General features: G+C 35.6%; 1 protein-coding gene across 6 annotated transcripts in view; it reads left to right on the top strand.

The window, feature by feature from the left end:
* RIMS2 (regulating synaptic membrane exocytosis 2) overlaps positions 1–14,188 on the top strand; it is a 599,507-nt gene that overhangs the window by 489,950 nt on the left and 95,369 nt on the right. For all 6 annotated transcript variants that reach the window (XM_061123619.1, XM_061123620.1, XM_061123618.1 and 3 more), the window contains one exon: positions 12,969–13,210. In XM_061123619.1, coding sequence (XP_060979602.1) covers positions 12,969–13,210 — 242 coding nt within the window. The remainder of the gene's footprint in view (positions 1–12,968; positions 13,211–14,188) is intronic.

Here is a 14,188-nt window from a genome sequence, read left to right as displayed (position 1 = left end):
ATCGAACCCAGGTCTCCTGCATTGCAGGCAGATTCTTTACCATCTGAACCACCAGGGAAGCCTTTAATTCTATAGAATGGGATAAATGTTGCATTTTAAATTTACATTTTTACATTTAAAATTTAGAGTTTCCACTTAATGGCATTTAACAACATTATTGGTTTCAACATTTAAAAATCAAAATCATATTATAAATATTCAGTGCAACATAAAACACAAACACATCAGCTTTTTATATGCTTCTAATTGAATACTATAAGAAATGTATAAGAAATGAGAGAAGTGGCAGGTTATGTTCGTTAAAGAAAAAGAACTTATACTAGATAAATATCCATGAAAGCAGAAACAGCCATAAATACACTGTAGGAGAAGTATGTTTGAGACAACATTTACAACTTGCTTAAATTCTGTTCACATTTATTATTTCATTATGGTGAACAGATATTTATTATCTAAGTTATTTTCTAGCCTTTGGCTACTCAAAATTCATTAGAAAATGAGTGTATTAGTTTCATAAAGTAGCTAGCCACAGTGGAAGTCATAATATCCTTAAATTAATTTTTGTTGTCAGTTTTCAACACAAACCTGAGTAGAGAAGTCTAATGTTTCATGTGAGCACTTTTGGCACAAATATGCCCACGTTACAGTGTAGATTCTTGGACATTATTTTAAAACCTGAGCTTTAGCAGTGAACAAAAGAAATAAAGTTCTTGACCCATGTAACTTCAAGTGAAAGGGTATATAATAAAAAGAAGACAAGAAGCTCAGAACAGGTTAAGAAGTAAACTCAAGGTCATGAACTATTAAATGATAGAAATAGGATAGAAATCTGTCTGACTTTGAACCTAAATGTATGTTTCACCATCAGTTTTACCAGATTTTTGTCAGATTTTGTTGCCTTGAATAAGTCACTAATATTGTTGAAGTACAAGTGCCTAAGAATCAAGTATAAAACTTTTCCTGAGAGACCATGACCTAAGCTTAAGAGAATCTGAGAAGTAGAACTCCCTCATTACCCCAATATAACGAATTAGGCCTATTTTAAATATAATTTGCTTTTCTTTGAAGCTTGTTGAACAGTAACTCCTAAAAATACCTTATTTTTGGCAAACAAAATGTAGAAAAACCTAAAAAATCATTTTGTTGATTAGTCCAACTAAAGGAAATTTATAAAATACTGATACTTAGAGAACCATAGTTTTGTTTTTGAGACTCTCACTGTATATTTTAATTTGTTTGTTCATTGGGACCAAAGATGCAATACTTAATGCCTCACATTTGTGTTATATATCCTAAACATGAAAGCATACTTCAGCTCAGGAAAATTTAGCTTCTATTTAAAAATAATACTTCATGGTTTAATCATGTTAGTCTTTGTCTTTCAAATTGATCATAATAGAAGGAAAACTTCAAAAACCACACACTAGACTAAAAAATGCTGACAGCCTTTAAAGACTAGCATTGTGTATACCAAGACATCCTTCCAGAACAGAAATTCACAATCTTTGTAGAACTGACTGACTTGAAATCTGAGAAGAAAAGATAAGTTTAGATTTCTAACAAACTGAAGGCTTTCCTCTAAATGGTTCCAAGGAAGATTCAGTATATATGACCCAGGGCATTTTGTCAAAATATTACTGTCATTATAATCATTGAAGCAGACTACAGTCTTTCTGTTCTTCGTGAGTTCTGAGTGACATGTAAAAAGCAAGCTTATACTTGGGTAATGATGACTGGAACATTGTCTACATGCACAAACACAAGCTAAGCAAATATACTAAATTAAATCATGTATTTGCACACTTTTACATGAAAATTTTCTGTAGGATGAACAAAGGGATAATCTCGGACATTTCAAGACATTTGATGTATTAACACTGCATTTATTCAAAGGGAAATTACCGGTATTCATTTAATGAGGCAACAAAAGTGTACTTTAATGACAAATAAAGAATTACCTATTATAAAAAGTATTTTGTTTTCCACATCAAATGCCTAAATTCGATTTAAAATATACAAGTTAAGTCTTAACCTAGATTCCATGCTATACTTAGAAAATAATTTACACATTAAAGCTTCTGAGAGTTTTGCTTCATATCCCCTCTATTAGTTTGTTTCTCTAAATTTATTAAATAGGGCTATAAAGCATGGCCCTTGACAAGAAGTGTGGTTATTTTATACACATACACATACATACTGTTTTTTGTTCTTTGTGGTGGTCAGTCAGGTATGGCCACAAGAGGGGATACAGGAGGCATTTAGGAAAACAAAGTTTAAACTTTGTCCCATGGAAAAGGAGGCAGGCATACTACGCCACGCAGAGCAACAGGGTAGGTCAGGAGGCAGAAGGGCAGGAGTGAGAGAAAAGTCAAGGCCAGAACCTTCACTGGGGCAAGAAAGATAAGATAGGGCAGAATAACGTTTAAATTTGGCTAATCTGAATAATTTCTGCAAGCTGGGCTTTGGGTTATAGGGGTGGTCTCGAGTTGCCTGGTACAGGCCGTGGGATGGTTCAGGGCAAAGAGCCTCTTGATGAAGGTGAAGAGAATGAAAAAACTGTCTTAAAACTCAACATTCAAAAAACTAAGATTATGGAATCCGGTCCCATCACTTCATGGCAAATAGATGGGGAAACAATGGAAACAGTGACAGACTATTTTCTTGGGCTCCTAAATCACTGCAGATGGTGACTGCAGCCATGAAATTAAAAGATGCTTGCTCGTGGAAGAAAAAGTATGACAAACCTAGACAGCATATTAAAAAGCAGAGACATTACTTTGTTGACAAAAGTCTGTCTAGTCAAAGCTATGGTTTTCTCCAGTAGTCATGTCTGGATGTGAGAGTTGGACCATAAAGAAGGCTGAGTGCCAAAGAATTGATGCTTTCGAACTGTGGTGCTAGAGAAGACTCTTGAGAGTTCCTTAGACAGCAAGATCAAACCAGTCAATCCTAAAGGAAATCAACCTGAATATTCATTGGAAGGACTGATGCTGAAGCTGAAACTCCAATACTTTGGCCACCTGATGCGAAGAGCTGACTCATTGGAAAAGACCCTGATGCTGAGAAAGATTGAAGGTGGGAAGAGAAGGGGACGACAGAGGATGAGATGGTTGGATGGCATCACTGACTTGATGGACATGAGTTTGAGCAAGCTCCAGGAAATGATGGACAGAAAATCCTGGCATGCTGCAGTCCATGGGGTCACAAAGTGTGGGACACTACTGGGTGACTCAGCAACGATAGTCTGGCTCTTGCTTGGGCTAATTTACACATCAAAGCCATGCCCCAGGCTGAGCCCCTTACTATCTCTAGAATTGGCTCACACCAGACACTGATCTGACATCACTCCCTAGCCAGGAAGGTTTTTAAATTGGCAAAACATAGCATAATCAATACACATATGCACACACACACTCTCTTTAGACCTTAATTATTTAATACCCACTAAAACTGAACTAAGAAATACAAAAAATTTTCACCTGAAGCTTTGCTGTTGAGACATTTTTAAATATCTGTAATCATTGGTCTTTCGGTACATTCTGTTGATGAACAAGTTCCTTGTTTTTTTGATCTCTAAGCCCAGAACCCTAGGGCCTCCCTGGTGGCTTAGCGGTAAAAGAATCCACCTCAAATGCAGGAGACCTGGGTTAGATTCCTGTGTTGGGAAGATCCCTTGGAGGAGGCCATGGCAACCCACTCCGGTATTCTTGTCTGGAGAATCCCCATGGACAGAGGAGCCTGGTGGGCTGTAGTCCATGAGGCAAAGAGTTGGACATGACTGAGCAACTAAGCACAATGTATATATGGCCTCTTGAAAATAATTTTAGAATGAGTTTCTTTTTTTTTTTTTTTAATCCTTTGGGACTCCAGAAAATCAGGTAGATTCTTCTTGAAACATTAATTAGATATAAGAATTTATAAATAGTAATTAAATTTCATTAAGATATGTAAGTTTAAAGTTCGTTCTCAGTCTCTGAAATGTTGCAATGTGATTATACAAAGTAGATTATTTTTAACTTGAATTTTATTTTCAATCAAGTTTACAAAAGAAAAAAAATCAGAGTATCCACTATTTTTCAAAATATGGAACTAATGTCTTTTGTACTTTAAAGTCTGAGGAATTAATATCCTTAATTTATAGCCATTTATACATTCTGGCCTAGAGAATTCCATGGAATATATAGTCCATGGGGTCGCAAAGAATCAGACACAACTGAGCGACTTTCACTTCACTTCATACATTTTTATACATTTTGAAACTCACTATTTAGTGATTTTATATAGGTTATAGTCCAAGAATATTTTCATATTATAGTTTAGCTTTCAGTGCTATTTTTAGCAGCATAATGTGAATTTTTTTGTACAGTAATCATTTCAATAGTGCAGCATATTCATCATTTGTTAAATACAAAACTTGATACACTGATTATAGAGCTGGATGATTAGCAAGAATAAATCAAGTTCTCACTTTTTTTCACAAAATTTTAACTCTTAGTGTTCCTTTGACATTAGTAAGAACAGTGAAAAATGTAAATTTATCCTTGAAGTAACAGGTCAGTGAGTGGCCCTTCTGATCATTTACCATGGAGCTGTTATTGAGAAGTACTATGTAATCATGTGGCAAAACAAACAAACAAAAAACTAACATGAAAATAAGCCAGAGGGAAGTCTACTTCTGCCTAAAAGATTTATATATAGAAATAATGAGGTTAGCTGAAAAGTGCAGGTAAAATAATAGAAAAGTTCTTTACCAGCTGAGCTATGAGGCAAGCCCAATAGAAAAATTAAAGGAGATCTTATATATATGGTGAGTTGCTGGATTAGAATTATGAAATTTATTCTGAAAACTTGTGAAGAGACCTGTTTTTGCTTAAAATACATATATCAAGGAAGATCGTTGGGAACAAAATAACTGAGCCAATAGAAAGATTCTTTACTAACTGAGCTATCAGGGAAGCCCCATAGAAAAATTAGATGAGATTATATATATGGTGAATTGATCAATTAGAACTATGAAATTTATCCTGAAAACTTGTGAAGTGAGACATGCTTTTGCTTAAAATATATATATCAAGGAAAATTGTGGGGAACAATAGGCAAAGCTGAATTAAAAAAGAAAAGAACTATGAAAATTTGAAAGAGATTAATTTAAAAAACCACTTTAACAGAGATATTATGGTCATAAAAATTCGGAGTTTAATAGTACCTTAACAATGATCTTTAACCTCATTTGCTAAGTTAGGAAAAAGAGGACCAATGAGTAAAAGAAACATTTCTGGTGAACTATTAGCCATGTAGTTTTGGATCTAGAAATTGTGGTAAGACAGTTTGATTTAACAGATACACAGATGAATTCCTTTTATTCTCCTTTAGTAAAATTCCTCACAGCATAAAAATTTAATGTTCTAAGTCAAACATTTGTATTTTTAAATTCATGTATATCTCCATCTTGAAGGAATTTCAATAGCTGCTTTCTTAAGGGTCATTTGTGTCCTCCACACCTCTAAATCTGTAGCTTTTCTTAAATGTTCCTGATAATTAACCCCGTATCATTTGACCACCACAACTTTCTTGAACCTCATTCTTGTCTTCTGTGGAATTTGACTGTATACTATTTTTCTTATTTCTGAGAATGCATCTCTATTCACCTTGGTCACTCTTCTTTTTCTAATCTTTAAATGTAAGTAATCCTTGGACTATCTTTTCAACCTTTTTCATTTCTCTCTCTCTGCCCTCTTAGCCTGCCTTCCTTCTTGCGTGTCTCAGTTGCTCAGTCATGTCTGACTCTTTGAAACTCCATGGACTGCAGCCCACCAGGTTCCTCTGTCCATGGAATTTTCCATCCAAGGATACTGGAGTGGGTTTCCATTTCCTCCTCCAAGAAGGATGGAAAGTCGACATGACTAAGTGACTTCACTTTCACTTGCAAGAATGGAAAGACCATTTCCATCCTTCTTAGGCCATCCTAATTTCATCCATCCTCTCCTGTTCAACAAATACTTGTTGGTTCTCTCTGTTTAGCCCTGACTGTTCCCTTGAGCACTTGGCCTGAGTGTACAGCTTCCTCCTACTGAACCTCAGTTCAGTTCAGTTCAGTTCAGTCGCTCAGTCGTGTCTGACTCTTTGCAACCCCATGAACTGCAGCACGCCAGGCCTCCCTGTCAACCACCAACTCCTGGAGTCCACTTAAACTCATGTCCATTGAGTCAGTGATGCCATCCGACCGTCTCATCCTGTGTTGTCCCCTTCTCCTCCTGCCTTCAATCTTTCCCAGCATCGGGCTCTTTTCAAATGAGTCAGCTCTTTGCATCAGGTGGCCAAAATATTGGAGTTTCAGCTTCAATGTCAGTCCTTCCAATGAATATCTAGGACTGATTTCCTTTAGGATGGACTGGTTTGATCTCCTTGCAGTCCAAGGGACTCTCAAGAGTCTTCCTCAACACCACAGTTCAAAAGCATCAATTCTTTGGCGCTCACCTTTCTTTATAGTCCAGCTTTCACATCCAGAAATGACTACTGGAAAACCCACAGCCTTGACTAGATGGACCTTTATTGGCAAAGTAATGTCTCTGCTTTTTATTTATTTATTTATTTGTCTCTGCTTTTTAATATGTTGTCTAGGTTGGTCATATCTTTTCTTCCAAGGAGTAAGCGTCTTTTTATTTCATGGCTGCAGTCACCATCTGCAGTGATTTTGGAGCTCAAAAAATAAAGTCTGCCACTGTTTCCATTGTTTCTCCATCTATTTGCCATGAAGTGATGGGACTGGATTCCATGATCTTTGTTTTCTGAATGTTGAGCTTTAAGTCAACTTTTTCACTCTCCTCTTTCACTTTCTTCGAGAGGCTCTTTAGTTCTTCTACTGAACCTCTCCATCAGGAAATTCCACTGGTCCAATGTTGATTGTTTCCTAAATCAGTATCACCTGGCAAATACTATACTCTCTAAGGATCTCCATTTTCTCTTCTTTAAGAGAATTGAAAGTGAAAGTGTTAGTCTCTCAGTTATGTCTGAGTCTCTGCAACCCCATGGACTGTACCTCTGTCTATGGAATTTCCCAGGCAAGAATACTGGAATGGGTTGCCATTGCTTTCTCCACGGGATCTTCCCGACCCAGGGATCAAACCTGGGTCTCCTGCATTGCTGGCAGATTTTTTACCTCCTGAGACACCAGGGAAGTTATTTTTAAGAGAATTACATGAGTTAATTCATAGAAAGCACTTGGACAAGCATTTGAAGTGTAATAAATGCTTACCAATTTGAGCTATGATTATATCTTATTCTCAGATCCAGATACTAAGCTGTATAGATGATTCCTTCTAGATAACTTTTACATTAGCTTTGTTTTCTATTAGTAGTAGCAATGGAGTAGCCTAAGTTCCTGTTTCCTTTCCCAGAACTATTGCTATAAACTCCTAATTGATTTTTTCACAGGCAGTCTCTCCTGACCCTGCTATTCAAGACATACTAAATTGTGCTGCTGTTATAAACAACTCTGAATTCTTAGTTGCATAATCAACAAAAATTCACTTCTGCACATTATAGTCATGAGCTCAGGGGCTCAGTCTGATAGAGGCTCTGTCTTTCACAGTTCGAGCAGCAGAGGGAAAGAGAAGTTGGAGTTGAACACCACCAATCAAATGCTTCTGCCCAAAAGTGATAGGACTCATTTCCACTCATTCCAAATGAGCAAGGATCTGCCCTTTAACCAGCAAGGCACTGCTTCCTATTTTGAGGTCCAAGACTTAGGAACATTAAACACAGTTTCATTACTAATGGTATAGTTAAGGAAGATATTTTGACTAAAAAACAATCTGTTGATTAGCTAAATATTCCTCCCTAACTCTAGACATCAACTTTTTGGCATAGACAAATACACACATTCAAGTACTTAGATAATATGCTAATACATTATAGCATATTGATAGAATGCATTTGTATACAGTACCTGAAGTATTGTTAAAAATACTAAATGTTTAAATTTTGGACATCTCCAGGAATCAAAGATTTAGCATGAAGAACTCAGTTTTTTTATACTCTTCAGAGAGAGGTCTTTTCTTTATTATCTAACTTAATTAAGGTTTAATGACATTAGAACTGGTCATTGGACTCTTAATTCTAAACGTTCTCATGCAGCCATATTTGCATTTTACATGCTGATATATTTACCAGTACATTAATTAAAAGAGCCTATGTAATACCATTCTTGTATCCCTGCGTTTGTGGGGATATATATGCAATAAACATTTGAATAATGGTTACTATTTTACTAGCCTCAAATTGTAGATGGTCATTTGAGCAAATGCAATATTGTTTATCAAATTATAATGTAGGATCATAATCATTTTGAATTCCACATTTTAGGAAGGAAATAATATTTAATGCAGAGAAAATATTTGATGAGGTGAAGAGCAGGGTTTTAGCAGGGTTTATTATCCTCCTTTCCCCCTCCCCACAAGGTATATGCCAGAATCAAGAAATGGCACTCCAAAGCCAGACCTCCACTCAGTGACTGACAGTGGGTGCTGGTGAGTCTGAGGTATAGTGATAGGTATTCAGTTAGCTCTTGGCACATGCCTCCAAGAATACAGGAATGGGAAGGAAAGAGAATTAGGAGTTTCAAGGTGGCATAATGTTTGGGATTTTGGCTCATCTCTGTGTGTTTTTTTTCCCTACTCTATCATTATTCCTGTTGTCTTCTAACTTTTACGTCCTCCTAGCCTTCCTTAGCAGCACTTACTCGCCTAAGATGTTATAAATAGTCCCATTCAAGCGTCTTTTCTGCCCCTGCGCTGCAGTTCTCACACTCCATTCTGCGAGCTGGTAGGCCCTCTCTACTTCATTCATAACAATTCTGAGTCACTCCAATCTCTAATTCCTTGGGCAGGTTCTCTCCTGATCACCTTCCCACCTCTCAATATGATGAAACATTTTTTCATAACTGTGTATTTTATTTACAGTGTTACTCTTATGTTTGTACTCTCACAAACTCAAGAGTTTATCTTTGTCCTGTGTTTGCTGGTTATCTTAACAGTCAAACTACATAGCTGTATTCATTCAAACCTATTAATGAATACTTTTGGCCTATAAACATTTTGTTTAATCACTAACTACTATAACCCCTTAAATATGCTAATTAAGTCTTTAGAGACTATTTATAAGTATTTCACCGTCTTTCATTATCTTTCTCCTAATGATAGGTGATACGAGATTTGCCCTTTAAAAAATCTTTCAGCATACAACTTTAAACAACTATAACTATGTCATAAAATAGTCATAAAATATGTCATAAAACTGGCAATTTTCATATTTCAAGACTACTACATATATAAACTTTTTCATTATTTTTCAATGCCAAAAATTGGAAAAATGCATAAGACCATATTCAGAATGTGAAACCCTGTTTCTTTCTGGAATTGAGCATCCTGTATCAGTGCCCAATATTAGTGTGTAGTAATCTTATGGAATTAGCTTGAAAGTCACACTATACCTTTAACCTATGGAATGAACTATGCAAATTGAATTGTTTTGGTCCTTCATTGCTTTTTTCATTTGTCCGATTGTTTTAATTTTCTTTTCTGGTTGCCGATAACTTTTATGTTCATTTTGGAAAAAACAAAATAGAAAAAAAAAAAAACATTTTTAAAAAGCATAATACCAACCAGAGAAAATTAAAACAACTTTACACTGTTCACAGTACATCCTTTAGATTTCTTGCTATATACATTTGTACTTCTTTTCCCAAGAACATAAACATCGGAAACATTTTATTTTTCTTTACATTCCCTTTATTCCTCTAGTGCAGGTAGCTAATGAGTCATCTATGAATCTAGGTTTCCTGAACTACCCAGTTTAGCAAGAGATGTTTGTTTGTATTTATATAAATTTCTTTTATTTTCTTTTCTGTTTGTGACACTATCACTCTGGGATTTGAATTTGCTTGTGTGCCTTAGTGGTAGAGTGAATCCATGTTTGGTATGTGTGCCAGCCAAAGCTAAACTGCAGATATCTGCTTTTTCTCGCCCTTTCTCCCATATCAAGAACGTATTTTATGTTAATAAATATTTATTTACAACAGCATTTTCAAAGGTACATTCTCTTTTATTGATGAACATGACCTTTAAACATCCTCTACCATTGGACATTTCTGGGGGTTTTGCCTTGTGTGTGTATATGTGTTTTACTATTACAATCAATTCTGCAATAAATATTATTCTTGCTAAATCTATGATCATTGCTGTTTTCCCTTAGGTTAAATCCTGAAAGTAATATTGATAGGTTAAAGGATAGGCATGTTTTTTAAACGCTTTTGATACATTTTGTCACATTGCCTTTCAGAGATATATCTCTGATACTCCCACCAGCAACATTGGTAATTTACCTTGTTACCAGACCCTTACAGATGTTCTCTTTTAAAGTAATAATAAAATGATAGGGTCTGTGTTTTCTTAACCACTAAGTATTCCAAATGATCACCCATGTTTACAGATTCTTTACTACAAAATATTCTATAAGTGAAGAGTGACAAGACTTTTAATATGTTGGTTGATAGCGTGTTTGCTTGCAGTATTGTTTGCTTATAGTTTAAGGTGACGGCCAAGTGAGGAAAGTAAAAGAAACCAATAGTGATACCCTAGACTCAGTCACCCTCCCTTCAAAACATGGCGCTGAAGAGCAACTACTCAAACTCATCCCGATGATCTCTGTTTTAAGGAGATGAGAAGTAGATCCATCTTACAAAACTTTTAATAACGCTTCTTGTAGATAATGCATTATCAGAGGTGCTAGATTGAAGAGAAGTGCATTTCTTTTAAAACCGAATAGTCAGTAAAACATTTATCTATCAACTTATTTATCTTTTCAGTTAGTATTTTATTATATCCTGATTGGTTTTGGCTAAGTTCTTTATGCCCTAATATCCAACCATGAGAATTAAAATGCAAAAGTCACAAGGTATAATATTTTGAGAGTATATCTTTAACTTCATTGGTATGTAGTAGATGGTCCTTTTAGAAAAGTATGCTTGGGGTAAAAGTTCCTACAAAACAAGAGTACTAGTTATTGTGACTATGGAACATATATTATTTTGAAAGCCGTAGTCTCGACTGAACTTTGACTTGTCTAGACTATGCCATGCCTTTTCTGATGATAGCATACCATAAAATCATGTTGTATTTCTATGTTCATTTGCCCAGAACCCATGAAACAAGGTATACTCTGGGAGCAAAGTATTTCATCATTAAAGGGGACCTTATAGATATTCCAGTTCGACATGTTTAATTGATGCTTAATGGGTGATGGTGGTGGTAGTGGTGGTGGAGATAATAATAAGAAGGAGGAAGAGAATAATTTTTGGAGCTCTTATGTGTCTCCTACTATGCTTAGTGCTTTATTTAAGTTTTCTCATTTATTAACTGAGGAAGTTAAGTTCCAGAAAGGGAAACAACTCTCATAAGATTAGTCAGTAAAGTCAAAATTCATATCCAGATTTCCTGACTCCCAGTGTAGTCCACCCTGCATTTAGCCACATGACGCTGGCTATATGAAAACCATTTTAGACATTTGAATCTCAGAAATCTTAAAATTTATAAAGATTATTTTTTGATGCTTTTAAGTATTTACATATGTATGTTGAAGGGCTTTAGCCTGTTTTAGGTATTGTCTATATTCCCTAATTGCTGTCATTTCTATTTATTGAATATTTATTTTAATCTTATTATGTCTATTCTTTAAAATAAGAAGCTACAGTGAACTATTCTCTTATAAATGAGGACCCTGAGGATCAAGTAGAAGCAATAAACTTTCTGAAGGAAGTCAGTTAAGTAACAGTAAAGCTGGGATTGAAGCCCCCATCTGTTACCTCCAAACTCTTTCTACTTTATTCTATAGTTGCTTATTGAAAAATAGCAAAATCAAACAAACTTGAAAATGATTAATTTGTGTCACCATAGAAGTACATACACTGTCTCCTTTCTTGCTATCTCCTGGTCTGTTTATGCCTCATTTCTTCTTGAAACTAACATGAATGATAAAGTAGTACACTTTACTGTCTTTTTAAAAAATTCACACTGAGTCTTTTCCCTCTTAAATACTTGGAGAAAATGAACATAGATTAATAAAACTAACATGTTAGGTATTCCCTGGCAGTCCAATGGTTAGGACTCCATGCCAGGCATGCCTGAGTTTGATTCCTAATCCTACCTTTTAGTAGATATTACTCTGGATAGAGGAAAAAAAGTGTTTAAGAATTATTGCCTTCTGACCATATTGTATAGAAAACTGCTAATGACTTTTCTTTCTTTCAAATGAATACAAGAGGAAAATCTTTCCTTCCTTTTTGGAATATAGACATATCAATAAATATGGAAATGTAAAGTGAAATAAATTATTTTTAATTCAAAACTAATGAAAACATCAATCCCTGTTAGAAAATTTAACAAGGTTTAGGAAAATCTTATTAATAAAATGAGAAAATTAAACAGCCACGCAGCAGTAGATGCTGTCATTTTTGCCATTTTTTTGTAAAATTTCCCCAGTCATAGAATTTCTCTTTGATGGCTATGGTAAAACGAATTAGAGAAAAATGGTTTGGAAACTTCTTTTTGTTTGTTTGTTTTTTGTTATATGACTGCCTTAAAGCATATTGCACTCATAAGACAGCATATTCTCTTAAATGAGCCCAATTATTTTTCACAAATCTTTTTTTTCTCCCCATTGTGGCCATGCAAACCAGTGTCTTCTTTGAAAGCAGAAATGAACACATGTCTGATTTTGGATACTTATGTTAAGGTTGGCCCTGAATAATAAAACCCATTCAAGACTAGGGTGTTTGAAAAATTTTAAATCCTAAAAGCATGCCCCATTAATGATATAACTGAATTATACTCCAGATATTTCATCTAAAATACCCTTTTCTGTCTTTTCCTTTTTGCTCTTGCCATCACTTTTAACAATCCATGGGCCTACAGTGTCTTTACATCCAAAATGCAAAGCAGACAAATGGGCATCTCAGGGAAGAACATGACCAAAAGCACCAGCATCAGCGGAGACATGTGCTCGCTGGAGAAGAATGATGGCAGCCAGTCGGACACCGCAGTGGGTGCCTTGGGCACCAGCAGCAAAAAGCGACGCTCTAGCATTGGGGCCAAAATGGTAGCTATCGTTGGTCTTTCCCGGAAGAGCCGCAGTGCTTCTCAGCTCAGCCAAACAGGTAGGCATTTTTATGTTACTGTTGACGTCCTAACTGAGTTGTAATTAAAACACATAATCTTTTCTCTTACTCATTCTGCCTCAGTAATGTGTGGATGATGACAAGTACCAGAAGGAAAGGGGCATTTTAAACTAGTGGACCTTTCTGAAAATATAACCATGACTTTGTTTTTCAGTGATGAGCAAACCTGCTTGGAAGTGAACCTTGGTTACTGTTCTTGACATGCACTTCACTTCTTTTCTCCTCAAGGAGGAGCTCAGCTGTGGTCCCCCTGATTTCAGTTTCTGGTCCTTTGCAAAGGTGCTCTGATCTGCGAGATGTTTGCTTTTCTTTAGGTTCCTCAAGTTGGAACCCACCAAGTTAATTTCCACTCCCAGCAAGTTACCATGATGAAGATGACACCACATATTTTGTGTGAATAATATACTTCTCTTATTGCTGACAACCTAACTCTTTTTCAGTTTGTAAGCAGCATTTACCAGTTGTATCAATTTCCTCACTGCAGTTTTTACTTTCCCGGTTAACACTTCAGGCAGCAATATTCTCCAGCTGCAGGGGTGGAGGAATTTTCTGCTGACGGGGAAGATATTCAAAGCTTTGCTATTTGAAAATTCAGTCTCTAAATCACATCTGCAAAAATAAATTAGATACCACACTCCTAACTCAGAAAAGCCACTGTTAGCAATTAAGAATTTATTTGTGAGTCAAAGCAATGTCTTTTTTTAAATGGGTGTTGATAATTAAACATTCAGTCCCTGGTATCTGGGAAATAATAGCATATCTTTTACTTAACACACAAACAAAAGCATGTAATATGGTGTTTCTTTTACAGCAAATAAATTATAGGCAAATGGATTAAATCTCATTTATGTCTGAATACTGTGGTTCTGGTACAGAGAAGTCAGGGCATAAATCTACAGCACAAAAGAATTTAAGGGTACGTTAGTTCCTGGACCCGCCTAATCTTGTTTTTACAAA

This window comes from Dama dama, chromosome 21, assembly GCF_033118175.1.
Source record: "Dama dama isolate Ldn47 chromosome 21, ASM3311817v1, whole genome shotgun sequence".
NCBI classification, from domain to species: domain Eukaryota; kingdom Metazoa; phylum Chordata; class Mammalia; order Artiodactyla; family Cervidae; genus Dama; species Dama dama.
The sequence above is the reverse complement of the archived record's forward strand: the minus strand, read 5'-3'. Positions and strand labels throughout refer to the sequence as shown.